The sequence below is a fragment of the Camelina sativa genome, chromosome 16, assembly GCF_030686135.1.
Source record: "Camelina sativa cultivar CO46 ecotype springtype chromosome 16, ASM3068613v1".
Lineage (NCBI taxonomy): Eukaryota > Viridiplantae > Streptophyta > Magnoliopsida > Brassicales > Brassicaceae > Camelina > Camelina sativa.
In genome coordinates, this window is record NC_141895.1 from 26,837,985 (window position 1) to 26,857,477 (window position 19,493).

At 36.3% G+C, this 19,493-nt stretch overlaps 4 protein-coding genes across 7 annotated transcripts; 3 read left to right on the forward strand and 1 right to left on the reverse strand.

Moving 5' to 3' along the window:
• The first annotated feature begins 1,230 nt into the window (after positions 1-1,230).
• LOC104752183 (putative sugar phosphate/phosphate translocator At2g25520) lies at positions 1,231-2,834 on the forward strand. Its single transcript, XM_010474250.3, has one exon. The coding sequence runs from the start codon at positions 1,460-1,462 to the stop codon at positions 2,501-2,503; it is 1,044 nt and encodes a 347-aa protein (XP_010472552.1). The 5' UTR covers positions 1,231-1,459; the 3' UTR covers positions 2,504-2,834.
• Positions 2,835-4,220: 1,386 nt separating this feature from the next.
• Positions 4,221-7,627, forward strand: LOC104753997 (uncharacterized protein C115.02c-like). 4 transcript variants are annotated; one of them, XR_015584725.1, is made up of 13 exons: positions 4,221-4,534; positions 4,607-4,743; positions 4,828-4,970; positions 5,056-5,201; positions 5,319-5,398; positions 5,480-5,737; positions 5,994-6,104; positions 6,187-6,309; positions 6,393-6,514; positions 6,607-6,764; positions 6,840-6,967; positions 7,176-7,317; positions 7,405-7,627. XR_015584725.1 is itself a non-coding variant. In XM_087491928.1 (13 exons), exons 1-13 carry the CDS (start codon positions 4,411-4,413, stop codon positions 7,486-7,488), a joined length of 1,761 nt encoding a protein of 586 aa, XP_087348054.1. In that variant the 5' UTR covers positions 4,221-4,410; the 3' UTR covers positions 7,489-7,627. The 4 variants fall into 4 exon arrangements, 1 of the variants encoding a protein (XP_087348054.1); XR_015584726.1 differs by having other exon boundaries at positions 6,041-6,104; positions 6,602-6,764; XR_015584727.1 differs by having other exon boundaries at positions 6,041-6,104.
• Positions 7,628-8,027: 400 nt separating this feature from the next.
• On the forward strand, positions 8,028-10,357 carry LOC104752184 (adenine nucleotide transporter BT1, chloroplastic/mitochondrial). Its single transcript, XM_010474251.3, has 3 exons — positions 8,028-8,984; positions 9,191-9,352; positions 9,592-10,357. Exons 1-3 carry the CDS (start codon positions 8,397-8,399, stop codon positions 10,066-10,068), a joined length of 1,227 nt encoding a protein of 408 aa, XP_010472553.2. The 5' UTR covers positions 8,028-8,396; the 3' UTR covers positions 10,069-10,357.
• Positions 10,329-16,203, reverse strand: LOC104752185 (putative cellulose synthase A catalytic subunit 10 [UDP-forming]). The gene is made up of 15 exons (XM_087491927.1): positions 16,180-16,203; positions 15,341-15,710; positions 14,681-14,879; positions 14,406-14,578; positions 14,228-14,297; positions 13,941-14,130; positions 13,577-13,843; positions 13,085-13,430; positions 12,847-12,984; positions 12,628-12,753; positions 12,304-12,516; positions 11,943-12,207; positions 11,665-11,858; positions 11,227-11,577; positions 10,329-11,138 (listed from the first exon to the last, which is right to left on the reverse strand). The coding sequence occupies exons 2-15, from the start codon at positions 15,419-15,421 to the stop codon at positions 10,560-10,562; spliced, it is 3,192 nt and encodes a 1,063-aa protein (XP_087348053.1). The 5' UTR covers positions 15,422-15,710; positions 16,180-16,203; the 3' UTR covers positions 10,329-10,559.
• Positions 16,204-19,493: the final 3,290 nt, after the last annotated feature.

The window sequence follows — 19,493 nt, forward strand, 5'->3', positions numbered from 1 at the left end:
TCAACAAACCCAGTCTGGACTCGAAGTAACCCAACAAACGAACGTTGCGACAACTCCAATAGCACCACCAATAATAATACAACAACGTAAGAGGGACGCAGCACTGCAAAAACTGTCGCGATGTGAGATCCACGCGCTCGATCTAAACGTTGACTCTTTGTTTCATAGTTACTCTTAAATTCCCTTTATTCACTTTTCATTTCTTCGTTGCAAGTTTCCATTTAATTACTCAAACTAATAGCTTTAGGGATTCGCAATTAGTTTTAGGCAACGTAAACTAAAAGGAGTATAGCAAAAACAGTCATTTCAGGAAACAACATTAATAACAGGTATTAAAGATACATAAATACCGTGTATATTCATAACTGATAAATTTTATGTAAATATTCTTTTTGTTTTAAAATAGTTGTTGTTCCAGACTTAATATTTTGTTTAGTCATTATTGTCATTTTAGTTTTTCAATACACATATTTGATAACGTTTCAATTTAATTTGAACTATTTTAGTGTATTCACCAATTAAAAAAATAGATCAATGTTCTATTATATCCCTTTTTTAATATATTTTCTAATTTTTATTAGTCAAAGCATTAAAATAATTGAAATAAAATTAGTATTTTATCAAACATATGTATTGGAAACTTAAAATGATAAATATTGGAAAATAAAATTTTTACTCTATAATGACAACTAAAAAAAATGAGAGAGAGTAATATTTTGTTTAGCCATCATTATCATGTTTGATAATGTTTCAATTTAATTCCAACTATTTTAGTGTATTCACCAATTAAAAATATATTAATAAAAAATAAAACAAAAATCATAATAGTTTTTTTTTAATTTGTGTAAAAAGTCTTTAACAATAATTAATTTGAGTCGGAGAGAGTAAGTTATTTATTGACTTACAATCATTTAAACAATTAATTGTAAGTTATTTTAAAATTGATGGTAAGTCAATAAATAAATTATTTCCAAATAATATTAATTTGACTAAATTAGTTAAGGAATAATCAGGTTCCTTTCTGTGAGCTTTCCCCAACACTAAGAAAACCATGGAATTAAACAATTTTGTATCACATTTACAAAACGTAATTAACTAAAAAGAGCTCAAAAAAAACAAAACATTTTTTACATAATTTATTAATTAAAAAAAGACTATTAAAGTAAAAAAAAAATACACTAGAAAACAGATAATTAAATTATGGATCCCACAAATATGCCAATCGTCAAGTAATCGCGCACCTTTTCGCCACGTAGCATACAAAGTCACGTAAGCCCTTCCTCTACATTTAGACCAAACTCAAAGTCTCTCTTCTTCCCCCAACCAAACCCAAAAAAACACATTTGACACAAAGAGAGAGAGACTCTTCTAACGTGCGCAGCTCTCTCTCCCAAATCTTATCCTACGCCGCACCACCATCTTCTTCTCCGGCGAAAAACAAAAGAAAAAAACCACCACCATGGGGAAAGGCCGTGCTCTTTCCGACGGAGTGATAAAGAAGATCATCCTCTCATACACCTATGTCGCAATCTGGATCTTCCTCAGCTTCACAGTCATCGTCTACAACAAGTACATCCTCGACAAGAAGATGTACAATTGGCCGTTCCCAATCACTCTCACCATGATTCACATGGGCTTTTGCTCTTCCTTAGCCGTCATTCTCATCAAAGTCTTCAAAGTCGTCGAGCCTGTCTCAATGTCTCGCGAGACTTATCTCAGATCCGTCGTACCAATCGGCGCGTTGTACTCACTCTCCCTCTGGTTATCAAACTCTGCTTACATTTACCTCTCCGTCTCCTTCATTCAAATGCTCAAAGCCCTGATGCCTGTAGCAGTTTACTCGATCGGGGTCTTGTTAAAGAAAGAGACTTTCAAATCTCAGACTATGACTAACATGCTCTCGATCTCGTTTGGTGTTGCTATTGCTGCTTACGGTGAAGCCAAGTTTGATGGTTGGGGTGTTTTTCTTCAGCTTGGTGCTGTTGCTTTTGAAGCTACGAGGTTGGTTTTGATTCAGATCTTGCTTACTTCTAAAGGAATCAACCTTAATCCAATCACTTCTCTCTATTACGTTGCTCCTTGTTGCTTAGTTTTCCTCTCTGTTCCTTGGATCTTTGTTGAGTTCCCTGTTCTTAGAGATACTTCGAGTTTCCATTTCGATTTCGTGATTTTTGGAACCAATTCGGTTTGTGCGTTTGCTTTGAATCTTGCTGTGTTCTTGCTCGTTGGAAAAACCTCTGCTTTGACCATGAATGTGGCTGGTGTGGTTAAAGATTGGCTCTTGATTGCATTCTCCTGGTCTGTGATCAAGGACACTGTCACACCTATCAATCTGTTTGGGTATGGACTTGCTTTCTTGGGTGTTGGATATTACAATCACTGCAAGTTGCAGGCGTTGAAGGCTAAGGATGCTCAGAAGAAGGTTCAAGCAAGTGATGAGGAAGCTGGGAAGCTTTTGGAAGAGAGGGAAGCTGAAGCTAAACGAAGCGAGACCCAAGATTGATCTGATCTGATCTGATTCAAGAATGCAATTTCAGAGAATAAGAGCTTCAAAGGTTACATTTTGGAAGAGATTTTTGGATTTTGCTTCTTCATAGGTATGCATTATCATTGTCGGTGTTGTTGGTCTACGTTTTTAGTTTTTGGATCATATTATTAAGTTATGGCTAATTATATTACATAGCAATTGATGGTTTTTAAAGGTTTCATGAATCTTTGAACTCCATTGTATCTTCTTTTGTTTTTTACTTCCACGTTATGAACCTATCTATTTGGGTAAACAATTGTTGTAGTAGTAAACTTTTGTTAAATGTCAAATTGAAATTCCCTTTTTATTTCCTCTTTCTCCAATGAAACCGTTCTATGTAGGAAGTCAAAGGATGGTCATTGCAAAAAATGTTTCAATACTTTATGGGTTGTGGGATATTTAGGAAGCAGGATCCACAATTTCAGGCGATAAATAGCCATACCGACGTTACAATAAAATATATGTTACATCATCAGATGATTACAATGGTCTCATTTAACCTCTCGAAAGATCCTAACTATAGAGTCTAGCCGTTTGGCTCAATGTGCATTGTCACCTCAACAAGTTTCTGTCCTAGATAAAGGAACAGGCCAAGCAGGTGTTACATGCTAAACTAAAAACATTCAAACAAGTCACGGATTAGGCTTTGCTCAACAACGAATATATGGGAACTTCCAACACATTCGGATCTATTCTCGTTTGGCATATAAAGCTGTTTGGTTCCAGAACAGAATTCCTAAAGCATGCATTGGGTTGTCGTCTTATTGTAATTAGCATACATACGCTGGTTCTATTACTCAGCTCCCGTGACACGAAGTCGGCATAGGGGTGGGCGTTCGTTTTTTCGGTTTGGTTTCGGTTCGGATTTTTCGGTTTACGGTTTTTTTGGTTTTATAAAAATCGAACCATAAAGAAACCATATGTAATTCGGTTTGGTTACGGTTCAGTTTTTTCGGTTTCATCATAAATGAAACCATATAAAAACCATATGCGGTTTCGGTTTGGTTCCGGTTTTAACGGTTATTTCATGTTTATAAAAAATAAATAGTTGATACATAACTAAAAATAAGCATAAAAGTAATTATGAATATATATAGGTTCGGGAATAGAGACTTAGGTTAAAGTTTTGTAATTCGATAGATTAATAGGAGATCAATAATTAAAGCCCAATAAAGAAAAACACTATTGATATTGTTATACAATATAAATTTATAAGCTTGAGAAACTAATTAGTAATTATATTTAATTATCCTAAATTTTTATAAAAATCCAAAAAACCATTCGGTTTTACGGTTTTTAACCAGACCAAACCTAAACCAAATGGTTAATTAAAATGAAAACCAAACAGATTTTTAGATTTAACCATAACTAAACCAAACCAAACCATTTATTTCGGTTTGGTTCGGTTCGGTTTTTTGGATTTCGGTTTTTTGCCCACCCGTCACGAACGTACATTTTCCACATACACCTATAACTAATGTTTCGTGTTATGTTATTTTATTTGGTTTCATATCCGATAGATTTCCAGAACTTTACGAACCAGTTCTATTTGATTTCAAGTGGGATCTTATGCTAGCTCAACTGGTATACTAGTTCACGGACCAGACCGGACCACCTCGAGTTTGGCAGATTGGCATAATCCTAGTTTTGAGTTTTGACATTTATAACCCAACTCACAAAAAGAAATCTACACGGACATTAATAAGCCAAATCAGCAATCCAACAAACGGTCCATATTGCACTACGTGGCTCTCATATGAGTCGTCACGTCGATACCTATTAATATACCGTTCTAATTCTTCACTCTCGTTTCGGAAATAGTAGTAGCTTAGCTGTGATCGGAAGCTTAAGAAGAAACCACAAATTGGAGTCTGAAGCAAATTATGCCTAATGTTTCTCAGATCTCTAATGTTCTACGTCTAGGGTTCTCCTCCAGAAGACAATTCTCTAATGGCTTACACTTCGTTGCTCATTCCTATACCACCTCTGATCCTCCCAAACCATCAGGTACCTTAATTGAATCTTCCAATTCGGTTGAGAATTATGCAATTGAGATATAATGCTTCGTTCCTTTATCAGGCCCACTGACGAGTTACAGTAAGTTAGTGGAGCAAGGGAGACTACAACATGATCCGTACCAAGAGAAGGTCGTTTCAGCATTCGAAAATTTGTTCGGAAGATTAGAACATTTCGAGAAGGAAATGGAAGATTATCATGTAAAAAATTTATGCTCAAAATTTAATTAAATTCGTCTGCGTTTTATGTGTACAATTTTGGTTTTTTTTTTTATTATTATTCAGGTGAGATTAGCAGAGTGGGAGAAGAAGAGAGAGGAAGAGCGGCGAAAGCTAATGGTGGAAGAAGCTGAGAAGAAGGAAGAAGATGGAATGTGGGCTTCTATGAATAAGCATGGGCAAAAGCTTTTGGGAAGATGGGTGTTAGGGTGAGGTTTTGATCAATGGTATCTTCTTTTGTTTGTTTCTTCTTTTTAAATATGGTTTTTGTATCTTTCTGGGGGAGTGTTTTAGGAGAAGACAGATGAATGTAGAACCTGGAGTTGGTAAATGGGTATCATACCTCAACCGAGAGAGAAAACTGGACTCGATTGTCGGTTCTCGTCCTGCAGTACCACCAGCTCCTAAAGGATTATATATCTATGGAAATGTAGGATGTGGTATGTTAATGGATGCTACATTATGCTATTATTGTTTCCTTTATATAAGTCTTTAATATACCGTATAACGCGATATGGTTTAACTAGTTGAGACCCATGTTTGGTGTTTTCATGTAGGCAAGACTATGCTGATGGATATGTTTTATGGCGCTACTGATGGGATTATCAGACATAGGCAACGGTTTCACTTTCATGAAGTGTGTGAGCCTTTAGAGGTTTCTTTATGTTTGTAACTTTAATATAAACTTTGATATTTTCCATTTCATTTTTTTCTGTAGGCTATGCTGAAGATAAATGAACAAATGCACAAGTATTGGAAGGAGAATGGTGCTGAAAAGGCATCGCAATATAGCATTTCGAAATGGATTATGAATCTTCCTGTTGATGAAAAAGTTAAGGAATGGCTAGCTGGAGAAGAATTTTATAAGCAGCAACTCCAAATGAAACACATTCTTCCAGCTGTGGCTGATAAGTTTCTCGTTGATCAGCAATCGAGTAAAAAAGGAGCCAGCATCCTCTGCTTCGATGAGATTCAGGTAATTTGAATACATGAAACTATTAAAGAAACTACAGTATCCTTATTCATTCTTCGAAGAATAGATTGTTGACTATGAGAAATTAAGGAAGTGTTTAAAACTTGGCTCGCTAAGTACTTGTGGCTCAGAAGTCATAAAGCCAATTCAGTGTCTAACTTAGTTGAGACTATACTTGCTATCTTTTGGCATCAACTGAAACTGCAAATAGTGTTCATTCTTCCCATAACTTGGACTTTTCTTCCATCTTCTGTTACAGACAGTTGATGTATTTGCTATTGTGGCCTTATCTGGAATTATGAGCAGATTGTTGACTACTGGAACTGTTCTTGTGGCCACCAGTAACCGAGCACCACGGGAGTTGAATCAGGTTTCTTTTCCTTCTTCTCTTTAACTGATTTCATGAAAGACATGTATCTTGATTAATTCTCTCGCTGATGTTGTTGGTACAGGACGGAATGCAGAAGGAGATATTTGATAAGTTTATTTCTAAATTGGAGAAACATTGTGAGATAATCTCAATTGGAAGTGAAGTAGATTACCGCCGAGTTGCAGCCAAAAACTCAGTTGAAAATGTGTGCACCACATATTCTTTACTTTGTTTATTGCTGTGTTTTTTTTGCTTCTGTGTGATGAAATTAAAAATGTTCATTTATAGGTTCACTACTTATGGCCTTTGAATAATGCTGTTCTGGAAGAGTTTGAGAAAATGTGGTGTCAGGTCACTGAAGAGTACGGCGGAGAAATAACTTCTGAGACTCTCCCAGTGATGTTCGGAAGGTACTAATGAGAGAAGTGGTTTTTCTTTTTGTTATGAATAAAAAACTAAATCACATTGGTTTTGTTTTTTGGGTGTGTATCCATCAGAACAGTGGAGGTTCCTGAAAGTTGTAATGGAGTGGCAAGATTCACATTCGAGTATCTATGTGGTCGACCTGTAGGTGCAGCAGATTATATCGCAGTGGCCAAAAACTATCATACAATCTTTATCTCTGATATTCCAGCAATGAGCATGGAAATACGCGACAAGGTATAATCAAAATCAAGATTTTGGCTTTTGTGGTCTGTGGATTCCTTCCTCTGAAGGGATTTTGATGTTTCTCAGGCACGTAGGTTTATAACCCTTGTTGATGAGCTATACAACCACCATTGTTGTCTTGTCTCATCCGCGGAGACACCTATCGATGAGTTGTTTCAAGGAACTGCAGAGGGAACGCTCTTTGACCTGGAAAGGTAAGAACACACAATTGACGAGTGGGAAATTTGGTTTACTGTTTGATTCTGTTCAGGTTATTTGGTTTTCCCAGCTTTATTGAAAGTTTTGGTTTTAATATGATTTAGTTTTTGGTTTGGATTTGGTTGGTTGATCATTTTTATTTGGTTATGGCTTAATCGGTTTGGTTTATATGCCAATCCCATAAATTTATTGGAAACGTTGCAGCTTCCAGTTTGAGACAGAGACCGAAGATTCAAGATTAAGGCGAGATGTGCTTGCAGAAGGTAGTATAAGTGCAGCTGGATCGCCTTCTTCGATCGTATCAATGCTTTCTGGCGAAGAGGAAATGTTTGCGTTTGCTCGAGCAGTAAGTCGTTTCTCACTTTCTATAATAGTCTTTTTTCATCCGAAAAAGTGGTTTAAAGTATTTGGTAAGTTATGTTAAACGGTGCAGGCGTCGCGGTTGATTGAGATGCAGACTCCATTGTATCTCGAAGGAGTTCGTTTCTTGCATGCTTATTTCCATCAACAGAAGTAAATCAATAATAACAAAATGAATAATTGACTTATATTGCGCCATTAATTTTTCCACTGTGATTATTGTTTGGCAAAAACTGACCAACCAAAGGTTTATTATATATACTAAGGCGATTCATGAATAAAAATGTTCTTTTACTTTTGACGTTCCATCACAAAACGTCTGGACTGGGAGTAACTCTTTTAGTTTTCTTATGTTTAGACTAATCTGTTGAGTTGTACCCCCAACTCCAAGGAAATCAAAACTTACGAGTAGACTAATCTGTCAAGTAGATTCAATTGCCTTGGACCAAGAAAAAATAATTTTCATGCTAAGATTACAGTAGTTATGATCTAAGGTTATGATAAACGCACGTGACTGTTATATGCATGCACCTACCAACGAGTCCATCGGAATTTTGATAGTTATTTGGAATTTTCTTTTTGTTGACATCAGTCATCATAGTTATATACTGTATACTGGCACTGTTTTGACCAATTTTGACGAATTTTTCCATCATCTTCGCTAATAAAACAAAAAAAAAAGGATAAAGCTGAATTAAAAAAGAAAGTACACCTAAAACGAATAATAAATCATAGAAATTAAAAATATAAATACCTAAACCGCCGCCTAGCAGCCTCCGCCCCCAACCACTCACCCATTCAAAAGGCCAAAAAAAAAACATCAGGCTGCAACCAGCTGCAGCTGTAGTAAAACCCTAACAAGGGTCTCGACGAAAGTGAAACAACACCAATTTCGTCTCAACACACTAAACACTCTCGTCTCGTCTGTCGTACTCTTTCCGCCCAAATTTTCACTTTCTTATCCTTCACGAAGATGTGGATGTCGTGAATTCGTGATCAGCCTCTGGGAAACGAAGACTGTGTTTTTACCATTATTATTAATCCATACGAGAAACTGTAATTCATATGGGCAAGACTGGAATCCATTTGTTCGACGATACGAGGAATGGGTTTTTATCCGTATCCGATTTGGGATCTGATTGGAGCAGTCTACAGAACCCCAACTACCTTCCTGTTGGTGGATTGTTCGCGAGTGTTAATCAGCTAGGAGCTGGATTCGGTTCAGGACTCGGGTCCGGATCTATTTCGTCTCCGGATCCTCCCAACAGAGGCAACAACAACAGTAGCTTCGCTGCCCAGCTTAATGATTTGTGCACAAAGTACTTGCCTTTTAAAGAAGATGATGAGGAGGAGGAAGAAGAAGTGATTGGTGAGAAGAAGCGTAAGATGAAGAAGAAGAAAGGAGGGTTGAACCTGAAGCTTAAGATCTCTAATCCTTCGTTGCGGCGGCTGTTGAGTGGAGCTGTGGCCGGAGCTATTTCGAGAACGGCCGTGGCTCCTTTGGAAACCATTAGGACTCATTTAATGGTGGGAAGTGGTGGCGACTCTACCACCGAGGTCTTTCGTGATATCATGAAGCAAGAAGGATGGAAAGGACTATTCAGGGGAAATTTGGTCAATGTGATTCGAGTAGCACCCGCTCGTGCCGTTGAGGTACCAATGATTTTATTGTAGAATAGCTGTGGAACTTTAGATACTTGGTGAATTGGTTCGGCTTGACAGTTTTGTTTTGTATTGTTAATATGAAGCTTAAGCTCAAGTCAGAATTCGACTAAGCAGTATTTGAGGATTAGTTAGTTTCAACAGTTTTTAGTAAATGCTAATGAGCCAATGGTAACTTCTCTTTCAACTCTGTTCAGCTTTTTGTATTCGAGACTGTTAACAAGAAGTTGACTCCAAAGCTCGGAGAAGACTCGAAAATACCCATCCCAGCTTCATTGCTTGCTGGTGCCTGTGCTGGGGTTAGCCAGACACTCTTGACATACCCGCTCGAATTAGTCAAGACCCGCCTTACAATTCAGGTATGCTCCTTAAAGTTTCCGAAGTTTCTTTTTTCGTAAAAATGGTTTTGAGAATAGGTAATTTGCAGTCAACGTGAGAGATAATTTGGCAAAATGTAATCAAACTCTTGCTGTGGAAGGTATTTGAGGGTTTTAGAACAATTTACTTATGGCACTTCTTTTGAACAGATGGTATATTGTAAGGGCGGATAGAGTTTTTAGATATTGGCTACTAATGTGTCTTCAAAACCATTTTGCAGAGAGGTGTATACAAGGGAATAATGGATGCGTTTGTCAAAATAATAAAGGAGGAAGGCCCGACAGAACTTTACAGGGGTCTTGCCCCGAGCCTTATAGGAGTGGTTCCATATGCAGCGACAAACTACTTCGCCTATGACTCCTTAAGAAAAGCATACCGTAAACTGGTGAAGCAAGAGAGCATTGGGAATATTGAGACTCTTTTGATAGGTTCTTTAGCTGGTGCATTATCAAGTACCGCAACTTTCCCCTTGGAGGTTGCTCGGAAGCATATGCAGGTGGGAGCAGTTGGTGGGAGGGTGGTTTACAAGAACATGTTGCATGCTTTGATACGCATACTCGAGCAAGAAGGTATTGGAGGTTGGTACAGAGGACTTGGACCGAGTTGCTTGAAGTTGGTTCCTGCAGCTGGAATCTCCTTCATGTGTTATGAGGCGTGCAAGAAGATACTGGTTGAGAACAACAACGAAGAAGCCTGAGCTCTATTGTTACAACTCACATGAGTACTTTTGGGTTTGATCAGACTAACACGATGGCTCTGGTGAACCAAATTTGATCCTGGTTGATGATTCTGCAAGTATCTGAGAATGGCGTCGTGCCAATTGAGATTCACAGTTAAGGAGATTTGAGTTTTAAAATTTTGGGCGGCACATTATTGATCCAATTGGAACTAAACATCCAAAAGATTCATTTTTTTGTTTTGTTTTGGTTCCTGTATTGTGTTGTGGATCTGACATAGTTTTGTTTTAAATTCTTTTCGTTGGCTCAGTTGAGTTTGAATTACAGTAATTACACCCGTAACCAACCAGGACCTTTTAGAAAAAGAAGAAGATTAAAGACATAGAAAAACGCATTAATACAGGTAATCATATCATTGGGTTTATTATAGTAACGTCCCACAAGACTAATAGATTTCCTATACTCACACACACTCATTTATAGATAGGGGTAAAGCATGACACTGGGCAGGTCACTCACCTATGAAATTGTTGCTCCCAACCCCAGTAGTGGAAATGAAGGGGTTGATTCGGACCCAAAGTAATGAGAAGACGGATGCAAGAAGCGCAGACCAGACAATGACAATGGTCGGAGTTCGGTTCTGTCTTCCCAAAAGACCCTTCAAGAAAGGGTAAAGATGAGCAACAACCCAAAAAGCAAAAAAGAGCTTTCCCATGAGCGGTCCCCATGATTGATACCCGCTGTTTATGGCATAAGAGACACCAGCCACAATACCGACAAGGTTGACAAGTAAGATAGTGGTTGGTGGGATGAGAAGAGATGTCCATTTGAAGACGTAGAGCTCTGCAAAGTCTCCATCTTCATCAGAGGCTTTTGATGTGACTGTGAAGTTTGTGTCTATCCCTGTAAACACTTTGAGTAGACCTTGGAACACTGCGAAAAGATGAGCCGAGGTTCCACCGATTACCCAAAACTGCTCGTTCCTCCACCAGTCTTCAAGGGCCACACCACTCCATCTGAGCTCCAAGACTGCTGATACATAAATGGATATAAATAGAAGTATGAAACACCAGGTTGCAGAGTTGCTTATCTGCAAATTAAGAACAAACTGAAGTAATGAAAAAACAATGCAATTTCGGAAAGTGAATTGCAGTAAATGGATGAACACCAGGTCTTACCTCAGGTATGATGAACTTGTTGGTGATGAGGCAAAAAGCTGGAAGCATACAATAGGCAAGGAGAGGGATGGATGTAATTGGATAGACTATGGTATTGACATAAGCAAGTCTTTCCAAGAGTTTCAACCTTCCATTATAGCCGTACCATATAGGGCAATGTCTGCTCAGAAGAATCTCGATAGATCCCAAAGCCCATCGAAGAACTTGGTTCAAACGATCAGAGAGATTGATGGGTGCAGATCCCTTGAACGCAGGGCGTGGAGGCACGCAGTAGATTGATATCCAACCCCTCGCATGCATCTTGAACCCAGTGAGAATATCTTCTGTCACAGAACCGTAGATCCACCCTATCTGAAACCCAAAAGATGAATCAAGTTATATCAGACAGAGAACAAAATACTGGCTTTGTTGTTTGGACGGTCTTCTATAACCTCTGACCTCTTTCCCCCATGCAGTCTTGGCCTCATAACCACAACTTATGACATGAATTGCCTCCTTCAGAAGAGTTGTTGGGTTGGTTGTTGGTGGAAGACCTCCTTTTTCCATGAAGGTGGCCGCAATAAATACCGGCGACTGACCAAAACACTTCTCTAGACTTTTTTGGGAGACTAGAGATATCTCATCATCATAGCCTGCAAGAACAAGAATGTTTTGTGATGAATTGCCTTAGCATGCGCAATATGTTTTCACGTAGAAGTCGTGGGACACAGACAGACCTTCAACACCCTCGTCAATGTCTTCCATATTGAAAAGTGGAGTACTGGAGTCACTTCTCTTGATGCTTCTATTTTGTTCATAGTGGTATTTCTTGCTACTCTTTCCTTTCTTCCTTGAGCCGAAACAGCTTTTTACAATAATATTAGGTTCAAGATCTTCCTCTGTTAGCACAGGATCATACCCATACAGGGCCTGCCTGTTGAAACAACAACCAGTACCCACATACACAGGACCCTGGATACCATCCAACCCCTTCAAGTTAATCTGCAACACATAATACAAATTTGAGTCAGCTCAAGTGGACAAGAAATAATCGAGAAGAAAAAAAAAACAATGATTGGAATTGAAGAGCTAACTTACGTCAAAGAAGACAGTATTTCTGTTGGCGTATCGATCATTCAAGTCAATGCCGTCGAAACGTTGTGGAAACTGCACATAACAGCACTTCTTTCCGATTGCAGGGTCCATCAAGAAACACATGGCTTCCTTAACCGCCTTGCTGTTGTTGAAGTAATGATCACAATCCACGTTCAAAAGATATGCCCCATTAGTAAGAACAGCAGAGACACGGATCTGCCGAATGTATGAAAAGCTCGATTAGGAGAAAGTAACAGTAATGGACTAAAGGCATTCCCTAGCTAGAGATGTAGTCATAATCAGCATTTTGTAATGGATAAAACGAACCAGGGCATTCATAGCTCCAGCCTTCTTGTGGTGCTGAAATCCAGGACGCTTTTCACGGGACACATAGATGAGCCTAGGTAGCTCATTTCCTTCAGTATCCAGACCTCCGCTATGGCCTAAGAAAACCTGAATTGAAATCAAATCCTTAGCATCAAGAAACATTCTACAATAGTCCATCAACGAGAAGTTGAATAAAAGGAAGGCATTGTACTAGTGTACCTGAATCATTCCAGGATGGTCTCTAGGGTTGTTACCAGGCCAGGGCGTACCATCCTGCATTGCCCAGCCATCTTCAGGCATCTTCTGTGCTTTAGCGACGAGGATATTGATCCTCACTTTAAACTCCTCATACTCTCTCTGCCAGTGACATAAAAAGAAACATGACATACACTCTTTAATCTTGTAAATATGTTCAATGGATAAAACGAGTTTGTGAAATTATAGTAGTCCAAGTGACCTTCATTGCACGTCTCTCTTTGACAAAAGAAGGTTGGATCTTGTCCTTCAAGTAATCTATCTTTAGGGAAAAATAGAACTCAGGAGCTCTAGGTTCAATGTTGAATTTTTTGCAAAAAGGAACCCATTTCTTTGCAAACTCGGCCGTTTCAGAAAGGGCTTCAAAAGTAAGCATAGCTGAACCATCATCTGAAACATAACACGCAACTTTATCCACTGGGTAATCCACAGCAAGAATTGAGAGAACCGTGTTTGCTGTTACAAGAGGAGGCTCTTTCATTGGGTCCACCGTACTAACAAACACATCCACAGGAGCTAGCTGTGATGGTTCACCATCTCGATCGTATCTACAATTAAAAAAAAAAAAAAAAGACAAGTAAAAATTTAAATGCCAAAGAACAAAACACTATAGAAGTTCTTATTCTCAAATGCACTGATACATAATCAGACATTGCAGATAATAACAACCAATAATAAACATATAAAGACCAACCTTAAAGTAAGCCTGTCAAGAAAAGTCTCCCTGTTAATGGGATACCATTTTGGAAACTGATCAAGAAGCCACGAAAAGGCAAACCAGATCTCACAAATAACTGAGGTCAACCACAGGGGATATGCATCTTTCACCGGATGAGTCGTACGATAATGCAAGAAGACTCCTAAAATGATGAGCCGGAGAACTATCACTATACGATAAGGTGTCATGCGAGAGGATGGGAAATGAACCACACGGCTCATAGGAAGCCGAGCATCATCAACCCTGTAAGTACAAGATCCATCAATAAACAGATACAAACAGTTCATGCAGATTTAAACTAAACCAACAAAGTTCTTGTATCCAGCACTTTTAAACGTACATTTGGAGTTCTTCACCATTTGACCCTGTCCCTTCAAGTTCTCCTCCCTTCCCTTCATGGTATTTACCAGTCATCTGTAACATATTCTTCTCCTGCTTCATCTTCCAACCTTCGATCCTTTCTTTCCAGTCAACATTCCCAAGTCCATAAGAGTTCAAGTCTTTTGATGGGTCCAGGATTCTTACAGGCACTGCCATATTTGTATTAAACAAACATGTGAAAACACAAGATATAAAATCTGTTGAGTGTTGAGGACCAAACACAAGAAGCAAAAATTTGATACATACCAGGTATCTGTGGGTCAATACAAGGAGACAGAGCAGGTTTCCTATCCGGCGTAGGAATCTCTCCAGAAGCCTAAGTATAGAAAATATCAGTAAAAAAATCGATGCTGTGAAACATTAATTTTATCTAGAAAAGGACATTATATCAACGTTAGAAGACAAATGATAAGTTAGTTCCTACGGGATGGCCATGAGTAAGAAGAGAAACTTGTTGAGATTCAAGTCGAGATGATGAAGAGAACTCTCCAGCGCGATCTGGGAGTCTTGCCTTGTTGCTTTCATGGGTATAACCAAACTCATTCTCGATATCATCAGCATCATCCTCTTTTCCATCTCTTTCAACTCCAGGACTCCCTATACCAATAAAATGTGTCAGAAATTCATAAACAAAGAACTAGTAATTAAAAGAGACGACAAACAGAAAGACAATAGCAAAGCATACTACTGAGTACTGACCATTGTGCCGTCTGATCAATCTAGACTTGCATTGCGGGCAGCACTGAGTTCCATCTTTCCTCTCATACTCATAACAAGATCGACACAAAGGGAAGCCACATTCATTACAAGAGACAAAGACATTTCCAGTTTCAGTGAGTCCAACATCATCACCACAGATCTGACAAACCAGCCCATTCAGATTTTTCAGGGGTTTCAGCTGCACTTTGAGCACAAAACGATGTTAGAAAGGAGGAAAAACAGAAACAAATTATTTATGCATCTTAACCAAATCATGTTACAAGAACCATCTCCAAGTTATTAGATATATCAAAATTTTGGTTACTTTCAATTAAAGTTAATAGATAATTTTTGTGACAAAGCAGAAGTTATCTACAGAAACTTTAAGATAATATTAGTCACGGTCGCAATCTGTGAACTAACGAACATGGTTAAGCTAGATTACAAAGTGTTAGTAAGTAGAGGTTTAGAATTTTAGAATCAACGATCGAGCAAATCAGAGTGAGTGATAGTCTATCCAGGAAAAAAAAAAAAGTTCACAACTTTGAGCATCCACTAGTCACTTGGGGTTCAAAAACCAACCAACCAAAGAAACAGAGATATCTGAATTAAAAACCCTAAAGCAAAAAAAAAAAACAGAGAAGGAAAGAAGAAATCAACCCCGTCATCAGAATCGTCTCTGTTCCGAACAAACTCATTTCTCCGGTAAGAACCGGCAACCATGCCGGCGTTTTGCACCATCAATTAAACGGCAAAAGAGAGAAGTAACACAGAGAACCCTAGAAAATCGCCGTAGATACAATGCGGAATTTAAAGAGCTCTTGTGACTACGGTCTATGTCCACACTGCTCTCTCACACTTGTCTCTCTTCACCTCATAACCTCTGGCTTCCACTTCTAGTAGTGTTCATTTTTATGTTTACGTTTCCATATTGTTTCTGTAATAAATTTTACTTGGGAATTAAATATTTCAGACGTCGACCGTTCTAAGTCGCTGTCAGTGCCATAACATAAGGTTAGCCACCCACTACCTTAAAATCAAACAAAACGATAATTTAATACAAGATGCCAAAGGAAAACTATAATTAGATGGAAACTATTAAGATAGACACGTCACATTAGTCCTTAATAGGAATATATGATACCGATGGGTCACCAAACCTTCGTAATTAAACAGCTAACATTATAATTATCATTATTATTAGTTTTTAACTATTCTTTTGCTAATTTGAAAATTCGGCATCTAAAACTTGTACATTTTTCATTGTTCAAAACAACTTTTAATAAATTACTCGGTTAGCACGGATGTATTGTTGGATGAAAGGTATAGTTAAGATATGATCAATCAGATTAAATACACATTTTGTGAAAAAAAAAACATCATTGTTGTAAACAATAACGCAATATTATATATGTATATATATATGTATGTAAAACTGTATATACACTATAATAATTAATAAAGGGGAGAGACGAGAGGTAAGTAAAGGAAGTTATTACTTCTTCTTCTCTACTTATGCTTGTGTTGTTACATCGAAGGAAATGAACGTATATATAGGGAAGTTAAGGATAAGAAGATAATAGTAAAATACTACTTGGAGACCAAGTTACTTAGAGTTAGAGGGGAAGTATGTAATGGATAATCATATAAGTAATTATTTATTTTATAACATTCTCTTTTTGAGTATTCTTCATTATTAACATATTACGTACTACTTCGTTAAAAATATTATCATAGAAAAATCATATGTAATAATAAAATCCATGATAAAGACTAAAAAATACAATAGCATCTCTCCTTAGAACAGACGAGTTTTGTTATCTTCATAAATTTCGTAAATGATTTATATTGATCATTTTTTGCCTTGAACAAACGAGTATACTTTTCCTCATAACCTTCATAGATGATCTATATTGAATATTTTCTTCACTTTTATGATCTCTTCGATGTATGATAAAATTTTTGGAAGAAATATGTGGAGAATAACTATTTTCTCATAAACATTTCCAACCACAATATTAGCATATAATTATACCAAAACTACTGTACAGAGATAAAGCTTATTGAGTACGTGTGAGTAATCGTTGGTGATGGAGATGACATCGGAGATGGTCGAAGATGGCATAAACATTATTTTTTTTTGTTCTCTCCATTACATTTAGAGTATAGATTTTAGAGAGTAGAGTTTAGTTTTTATAGTTTAAGGTTTAATTTTGAAATTTCCAAAAATAGGACTATTTACATAATTTCAATATTATAAATTCATTTTTTTTTTTTTTAGTTTGAGTTCTCTAATTTCTATTTATGGTATATTTTAGAGGGAGTAAGGTTTAATATTTTGAATTTAGAGTTTGATTTTGAACTATAGTGTTATATTATAACTTTAGTGGCAATATGCTAATTTGGAAGTAAAAACTTATTTTTGTGCCGTTTGTGAGAATACTCTTATATCATTGTCTTTTTTTGGAGCATTCTTTGCTTAAAGATTATAATCATGCTTCTTATTTTTTTATTAATTTTTATTGTTTTAGTCAGCTTTAGTTTATATTTTTTTTTGTTTTGCATTTACTCAGGTAAATATTACAAGGTATGAGAAGAAATACAAAAATGTGAGACTTAGAGAAGAAAAAACTGGTTTTAGGGTTCTTAGATTTGTTTAAATAGTGTTTATTTGTTGATTCTCTAATATTGGTTCTAACGTAGATACAATTTACCTAATAAGCCATAACTTTCACATTTACCTAAGGTTTGTATTTGGGGAAAAAATATAAAGTCCAAAACATTTATATTGATTGAGTAAAACAAATTATGATCCAAAAATATTGATTTGAAGGATATGTCAATATTCTAGACTCACTAGGTGAATGTTAGTTTTTTTTCTAAAGTTTAAAAGATTTGTTAGTTATAAATTCAGTAACTATATAATCCATTTAAAAATTTTCAAATATACAAAACCAATTAAACATTTCATTTACTAAATACTAAAAAGTGACAACCAAAATAATGTTTCAAAATATTTTTAAAACATTATATATATTTTCGCTAAATATCTCAAACTATTTTTGTTAAGTACATTTGGTCGCGCATGCTCGCGAGTAACTCCCTTAGCTATGTTACTTTATGTTTATATTGGAAAAGTTACTTCCGTTTCGAAAATTTTGCCGATATAAATCAAGAAAGATTAAATTATGGCATCTCTTTTGGTTAATTCTTTTCCATTTACTTTTTTTGTTGGAATCATTCTTAGTATTATAATTAAATAACATTTTGATTTGTTAAATTACTTTTTTTAAAAATATTTGCCCTCACAAGCGTACAGATAACTTTCCTAGTTTATTATAGAAAATTTGTCATTAAAACCCTGAAGTTTACATTTTTGTTGATTTAAAGCATGAACTCTTTATCTGATGGAAGAAAGCCCTATTTTTTTGTTGACTTCTAAATAATTCACGAATTCTTGTTGAATTGGTCTTATGAAGCACAATGTTAAATGGCCAAACGGAGAAATCACATAGGGTTAATTAGCCATTAACGAGATCTTGTTAATCACAAAATGATATTGTTTAATCATACCTAAAATCCCCAAATTAAAATTTGATTCCCATTTTCCCCAAATCAGAAACCTTAGCGTCTGATAAACGATGTTGTTTTGTTATTAACGGGCTATCGTCAACGACTAATTAACCATGTATAATTTTTCCGTTTGACCACTTAACATTGTGCCTTATGAGGCTATGTCAATAAAAATTCATGAATTATTTAGAAGTAAACAAAAAAATGAGGTTTTTTCCAGCAGATGAAGAGTTCATGCATTAAATCAACAAAAATGTAAACTTCACAATTTTAGTGATATTTTTCTCGTGTATTATATATGTATATTACCAAATTATTCTTTCCTTCACTAATAAATGAAACAAATTAAGGGAGTGTATTCAATATAATATTCCAAATTATTTGAATTTTCATAGGATTTTAAATGATTTTGATGATTTTAGAGAAGTTCTATACACTCCCTTTTATCTATTTTTATATACTCAACCTTGGATTTTAATGGAGTTGGGTGTATTTCAAAATTCAGCGTTATTCAATTAGGTATTTTAAAAAGTACAACAAAATCTGCTGTTATTGGATTTAACATTTGTTAGATAATTTTAAATCACTTATAAAATCGTTGTTATTCTATTTCCAATGGATTTTGTTTCACTTTAGATTTTAACGTGTTTTACATCCAAAACATAAACAAACACAATCCTAACAATTTTTAAGTATTTCATCTCTCTTTTCATAATTATCTCTCCCAATAAAATCAATTCGTTGTCGTCGACGATCATCGTCATCGTCATCGTCGTCGTTATCGTCGTCGTCGTCATCGTCCTCATCATCATCGTCCTCGTCATCGTCGTTGTCGTCGTCATGATTACGCGAAATTTGACTCTCAAATTTTCTTCATGTTTACCTCTTTCTTGTTTCATAAGTTATTTGAGAGTTTTGTTCTGCATAAGCAGCTATACCCGTTGGAAAATAAAATTAATGTTTTATCAACATTGATGATAAAAGAATAGAATAACATGGCCAAAGGAAAGGCATACATCAAGCTATCAACATTTACTCAAAACTTTGTGAAGGACCACCTGTTACCGAAAATGTTTGTGGATTACAGGAAAGGCGTACAGCAAGCTATATCAAGTAACCCCATAAACTATATAGATTTGATCATAGATGCTAATGCAGATGCTTATATATTTTAATTCGATATAAGAATTGAGTTGTTATTAGTTTCTCCTAAATTTAGTTTGGGAACAGAAGCTTATGG

Coding starts and splice junctions, on each gene's coding strand:
- LOC104753997 (XM_087491928.1), top strand. CDS start 4,411: ATGCCTAATGTTTCTCAGATCTCTAATGTTCTACGTCTAGGGTTCTCC. Junction 4,971..5,055: donor TTGGGAAGATGGGTGTTAGG/GTGAGGTTTTGA, acceptor GGAGTGTTTTAG/GAGAAGACAGATGAATGTAG. Junction 6,765..6,839: donor GCATGGAAATACGCGACAAG/GTATAATCAAAA, acceptor GATGTTTCTCAG/GCACGTAGGTTTATAACCCT.
- LOC104752185 (XM_087491927.1), bottom strand. CDS start 15,421: ATGGTGCAAAACGCCGGCATGGTTGCCGGTTCTTACCGGAGAAATGAG. Junction 14,880..15,340: donor GAGACGATTCTGATGACGGG/GTTGATTTCTTC, acceptor CTCAAAGTGCAG/CTGAAACCCCTGAAAAATCT. Junction 11,859..11,942: donor CATTGACGAGGGTGTTGAAG/GTCTGTCTGTGT, acceptor TTGTTCTTGCAG/GCTATGATGATGAGATATCT.
- LOC104752184 (XM_010474251.3), top strand. CDS start 8,397: ATGGGCAAGACTGGAATCCATTTGTTCGACGATACGAGGAATGGGTTT. Junction 8,985..9,190: donor CACCCGCTCGTGCCGTTGAG/GTACCAATGATT, acceptor AACTCTGTTCAG/CTTTTTGTATTCGAGACTGT. Junction 9,353..9,591: donor AGACCCGCCTTACAATTCAG/GTATGCTCCTTA, acceptor ACCATTTTGCAG/AGAGGTGTATACAAGGGAAT.
- LOC104752183 (XM_010474250.3), top strand. CDS start 1,460: ATGGGGAAAGGCCGTGCTCTTTCCGACGGAGTGATAAAGAAGATCATC.